Below are 6,000 nucleotides of genomic sequence, written 5' to 3' on the forward strand. Positions count from 1 at the left end.
ATGCCAATGATATAAACTCAATCAATAATATACACAGTACATGGAAAAATAAAAATATAAAAAATTCTTAAAACTCTAGAGCAAATTCACAGACATTTAACCAAGTTTCATATAGAAGACAGAACCAAAGCAAACAGAAGAATGATTAACTTTTACCTTAGTCCCGTCGATCTGCTGTTTGATGGTAGAGTGAATTTAATTTTTTTTTTTTTTTTTTTTTTTTTTTTTTCCCGGCCTATCAACCATTGGGGCCGAAGCCCCTGGTTATTAAGGCCGTGTATATACAGTATATATATATATATATATATGTATATACATTTAAACATATATACATATATATACAAAAATATATATATACATACATACACACACACACACACACACTTCCATGCATACATACAGACACACTTTCATGCAAACGTACATATATATATAATAATTTTAATCTTATTTATTTTTATTTTTTTTTGTATTTTTATTTTTTTAAATTTTTTCTTGGTTTTTTATTTTTTATACCTTATAATATAAAGACAAACTAATCTAAAGACCCTAAAACTAATCACCTAACAGACAAATCGCTAACCTATACTAAATCCTACAGAGACAAATAGCTAGACCTACACTAATGGTAAAAATACCTCGACTAACAGAACACCATCGACTACAGATATGTAATGCCTTTCTACATTACATACCTGCACTCATCACCTGATGACTGTCAGTCGAGGCACAACCTAATATAGGGGACATCAATATATGAAAGGGAACCAGACGAGTCAGGAACATTTCCATATACGTCAGCTGTCGTCCCTAATTAGAATAACTTAAGCAAGATAATATAATGTATTTACATAATTTGTACAAAAAGTGAAGAACCTCGCCCAGCAGACCACGTGAATTTAATGGGTCACAGACGCCCTTATATAGCCTTCAGTCAGTTCGAAAATTCTCGTGAGATACATAAAGCAAAGTTAATGAAGCAAATGAAACAGTAAGTAAACAAATGAAACAGAACAGGAACTTAAAAGATAACGAGACGAGACCAAAATAAAGGTTTATGAAGCTTCAGTTACTTAATATTGAGATTTTAAAAACGAATTACCGACTGTAAAGACTTACAAATGAAACGCATTGAATCTTACCAAATTAGGGTGAATATAACAGTCGGGGATAACATACAAATATTACAATAATTATTACAAAAATTATTAGGCCGTTATTCTTGGCCCTTACATGGCTCCCTCCAAAGGTATCTACCCAGGGGTAGATACAGAAGGAATATATAAATTAAATATACAACTCCCCCTCCCACCATAATGAAGACAATTATAATTCGTATACTAGGACTAGTCATGGTTCAGCCGATGGCCCGACTCAGAAAATCTGCACCAACATTATCTTTCCCTGCTACATGTACAAGCCGAAATCTAAATGGCTGTAATGCTAGGGCCCACCGGAGTAATCTGTCGTTATTTCCCTGAAACTGACTTAGATATACTAGGGGTTTATGATCCACCTCAAGAATGAATTCAGTTCCTAACAAATAATATTTAAACCGGTTAATCCCAAACACAATTGCTAGACACTCTCTTTCTATAGTGGAATACCTACGTTCTCGGTCTAGAAGCTTTCTACTGGCGTAAGAAACTGGGAATGGCTTATTATCTACGTACTGGAGCAATACTGCACCCAGTCCATAACCCGAGGAATCAGTTCCAAGGATAAAAGGCAATGACAGGTCAGGAAGTTTAAGAACTGGGCCATCAGCTAAAACAGACTTAAGCTTCTCAAAACACTCTATAGACTCTGAACTCCATTCCAAAGGCTCCTTCACACTCTTTCGTAACATGTCTGACAAAGGTGAAGTTAAGGATGAAGCATGTTTAATGAAATTTCGGTAAAATGATATCAAACCTAGGAATGATCTCAAAGTTTTCTTGGACGAGGGAGGAAAAACACAGAGAACTGCCTGAACCTTATCATTAACAGGTCTGATAGTTTGTCCATCTATAACAAAGCCTAGATACTGAATGGTCTTTAACCCAAATTTACACTTATCAGGCTTAACGGTTAACCCATGTTCACGGAGACGAAGTAGAACTGCACACACAGCTGCAACATGACTTTCCCAATTATTAGCATATATCATCACATTGTCAAAATAGAAAGAGACATTCTCCAAACCTGTCAATACAAGGCGCATCAGTCTAATATAAGTGGCGCAGGCAGTAACCAGTCCAAAGGGCATACGACAAAACTCCATCAGGCCTTTATGAGTTGGAAAAGCAGTTAATGGTTTGGCTCTATCTGTAAGAGGGACTTGGTAATAAGCTTTGGTTAAATCTAATTCAGTATAGAATTTAGCCCCAGAAAACTTGTGTAGATCATCCTCTAGCTTACACATTGGTTCTGCATGAAATTCGGTAACTGCATTAAGAACTCTGTAGTCTATAGCCATCCTATAGGTGCCATCAGGTTTCTTAATCATGACCACAGGTGATGAATGGGATGACTGAGAGGGTCTGATAATCCCTTGGTCTAGGAGGTTTTCTACTTCCTCCCTGAACTGAGGCTGGAGGTGTACAGGAATGGGATACAATTTGGGTTTCAGTCGTTCAGTTGTACAGAGAGAAATATCATGTGATAAAGTAGTGGTATACCCTGGTTTGTCAGAAAAAACATCACCAAACTCTTCAATGATATTCTTAACATCCTCTTTCTGGTCTGGAGTCAGTTGCTCATTTATGTTTAAATCTAAAATATTTGATGGTGTACCAAGATCTGGAAAGGTAGGCAAGTCCAGCTCAGAATCCATATTTACCTCTGCCTTTGTACATAACTGAGAAACTAAAGGCTGATCATCAAAAGTTAATCCGGTTTCCTCATCTAGTACATATGCCATGGAAACCTGCGACCTACGATGGTACTTCTTTAAGAGATTTGCATGGTACAACTTTGGCTTACCCTGTTCATCTATTAGGTAATTAACCTTATTCTTACAATCTAAAACTCTGTAAGGTCCTTTCCAAGACAATAATTTACGCTGTTCATCAGGGAGCAAGACAAGGACTTCATCTCCAGGTTTGAATTTCCTATCTTGAGTTTTTACGTCAAAGTAAGACTTGTAATTCTTGGCACTGATATCAGCATTCTGAACAGCAATCTTGGCACAATCTTCTAATTTATCCCGAAGCTCAAGCACGTACTGATATAGTGGTCTATCACCACTCTGTACAGATTTATCCTCCCAAAGATCTCTAAGTACTGACAAAGGACCTCTTACCTGTCCACCATACAGCAGTTCAAAGGCAGAGAACCCTGTGCGATCACTGGGCATTTCTCGCATGGCAAACATCAAGGGGGGAAGATACTGGTGCCACTCTTTAGGTTTGTCCTCGCACACTTTTCTAGGGGAAGCATTCAATGTGGAGTGAAATCTCTATTCTGTCATTTCCACTAGGGTGATAAGGAGTAGTGAAAAGGGGTTTTAGTCCTAACGATCTATGTAATTCCTTCATTAAATCAGATTTGAACTGTGCCATTATCAGAAAGTATCTCCTTGGGAATGCCTACTCTGGAAAATATGGAAATTAAAGCTTTTGACACTGCAATAGAAGAGATATCTTTCAGGGGCATGGGTTCAGGAAACCCAGTGGCATAAGTCTATCAGAGTAAGGATATACCGATGTCCTTCAGAGGATGGGGGATTTAAAGGTCCCACTAAATCTATAGCTATCCTGGAAAATGGCTCAATCACGATAGGCATAGGTTGGAGAGGTACTGGTTTCACACGACCCTTAGGGGAAAAACGTTGGCACTTGTCACATGATCGGCAATAATCCCTTATGTCCGAGGTGAGACCTGGCCAGTGAAACTGTTCTTTGATACGGGTCTCAGTCTTTCTATGTGAAAGATGACCTGCAAGAAGACTTTCATGAGCTGTTGAAAGGACAGATTTCCGACAGTCAAGGGGAACAACTAGAGAAAGTTTTCCCTCTCTGTCTGGTTTCTTTGCCTTAATACATCTCCTGTACAAAAGTCCAATATTCTCATACCTGAACACGTTCCCATCTTTGGTTTCCTCTGTCTCACCTGACATACTCTTCATCCTGACAGTGACTAAACTAGAACAATTTTGTTGAAGATTTGCAAATTCACTAGGAGTAACTTTTAAGGGCTCAATAGAGGGAGTTACCAGGGGATGGAGTTTCCTAGTTTTAGAAGATAGAGTTTGAACAGCTTGCACACACTCAGTGGTATCAACTGAAGCTGTGGGAGATTGGGTCAGTTCACTCTGTATAGGAATGGTAGTTTCATGAGAAGTTAATTTAGGTGAACATGGAACAGGAACAATGTTTCCAGTTGATACAGTAGTAGATGGATTATCAAGCTCAGTCTGCTTTACTCCAGGGACATTACCTATTAAAACACTGCAAAATTTAATAGGAGCTCTAATTACTTCTGTCCACCCTTCATAACAGGGGCAACGTAAATAACACTTGACCTTAGGGAAAGTGTCAACTCTACCCAGATAATCAGCTACTCTTACCTTCTCACAGTGTGCTACATCAACATCAGGAAGGACTTCCTCAGACACTATGATACCAGTACAACCAGTGTCTCTAAGAATAGTAGACACCCAGGCTCCGTTAACTGTACCACAGAACATGTACTGGGAATAATTATCGAGGTCACCAAAGCAAAACCCCATCTGTACTTGTTGGTTGAGAGGAGAGGCATTACTTTTAAATCTAAGAGGATTCTTGGGACAGTTAGGACGAATATGGCCCTTGTCACCACAACCGTGACATGTCACATTACTAAAATCACCTTTACCACGATGAGTCTGTGTAGGCTTAACATTGCTTTGGTTAGTCTCTTCAGCAGAAGGCGATTGTTTGTAACCAAATTTCTTCGGCTTACCCTTCACAAGAGAAGATCTCGGGTAGGCACGATGGGCAGAAGTCCAACTATCAGCCATTCCGACTGCCTTTTCCAAATCTTTCACATCACTCTCCTTTAAATACATCCGTAGCTCTGGTGACACTGAAGATATTAGTTGATCTAGAATAATATGAGATCTCAGTGATTCAAAGTCTTTCTTCACATCACACGCTTCTAGCCACTGGTCAAAAAGACGTCCTATTTTTATGGAAAAAAGTTCATAAGTTTCACCTTCCTTAAGGCGGGCTGCTCTAAAATCCTGCCTATACCCATCTGGTGTCTTGTGGAAGCCTCTTAGCAGTGCCTTCTTTAACAATTCATAATCACTAGTTATCTCATCTGACAGACTAGTATAAATGTCAACACATTTGCCAGTCAATACACTACCCAATCTAGCAGCATATGTCTGCTCATTAATATTCAATAATTTGGCAATTCTCTCGAATCTGATTAAGTACGACCCAATATCTTCACCTTCACGATACACTGGCAAGTTGGGCCTTCCAGCATAGTCATAATTATCAATGGGCTGACCTGAGCTTGCATTTATCTTAGCTAGTTGTAACTCATGTTCTCTCTCTTCCTTCTCTCGTTTAGCTTCCCTTTCTCTAGCCCGTTCTTCTCTGGCATTATTTTGAGCATTAATTATATACTTTGCTACATCATCACCAGTGAGACCTATTTGTTCTGCTTCTGCCTTAAAAATTTCTATATTAGGATCCATGGTACATAATAACCAAACTACTCTACATTAACATTACCAAGACAAAGGGCAACTGTGGCCAGTTACCCTGACAAAAGGAAAAAGATTAATCAAATGACTCTACATTACCCCCATCAAGACAAAAGGGCAGCTATAACCAAGTACCCTGATGAAAGAGAGGGGGTGGTTTGTCACTTCCGGGCCCCAAGGACAGTGACAGGCCTGATCTGTTTACCGGACCTTAAACATAAATAAATGAATAGTAAAGTCCAAGCTCCCTATGGCCTCCAAGTGTGCATAAGTGTGAGAATCCTGGCAGGGTCGCCACTTGTAAGAAAGTTCCAAATCCACAA

At 39.0% G+C, this 6,000-nt stretch overlaps 2 protein-coding genes across 2 annotated transcripts in view; both read right to left on the reverse strand.

Annotated features, from left to right (window-relative positions):
* LOC145415401 (uncharacterized) overlaps positions 1-4,108 on the reverse strand; it is a 36,160-nt gene extending 32,052 nt beyond the window's left edge. Inside the window, exons 1-3 of the mRNA XM_080284685.1 lie at positions 4,056-4,108; positions 2,185-3,407; positions 1,612-1,851 (exon numbers count right to left, since the gene is read on the reverse strand). Coding sequence (XP_080140811.1) covers positions 1,612-1,851; positions 2,185-3,407; positions 4,056-4,108 — 1,516 coding nt within the window. The remainder of the gene's footprint in view (positions 1-1,611; positions 1,852-2,184; positions 3,408-4,055) is intronic.
* Positions 4,109-4,401: 293 nt separating this feature from the next.
* LOC145415402 (uncharacterized) lies at positions 4,402-5,668 on the reverse strand. Its single transcript, XM_080284686.1, has 2 exons — positions 4,550-5,668; positions 4,402-4,419 (listed from the first exon to the last, which is right to left on the reverse strand). The coding sequence occupies exons 1-2, from the start codon at positions 5,666-5,668 to the stop codon at positions 4,402-4,404; spliced, it is 1,137 nt and encodes a 378-aa protein (XP_080140812.1).
* Between the last annotated feature and the right edge of the window lie 332 nt (positions 5,669-6,000).

The sequence above is a fragment of the Coenobita brevimanus genome, chromosome 102 (assembly GCF_032717465.1).
Source record: "Coenobita brevimanus isolate Jiangsu-jjx chromosome 102, ASM3271746v2, whole genome shotgun sequence".
NCBI classification, from domain to species: domain Eukaryota; kingdom Metazoa; phylum Arthropoda; class Malacostraca; order Decapoda; family Coenobitidae; genus Coenobita; species Coenobita brevimanus.

Coding starts and splice junctions, on each gene's coding strand:
- LOC145415402 (XM_080284686.1), bottom strand. CDS start 5,668: ATGGATCCTAATATAGAAATTTTTAAGGCAGAAGCAGAACAAATAGGT.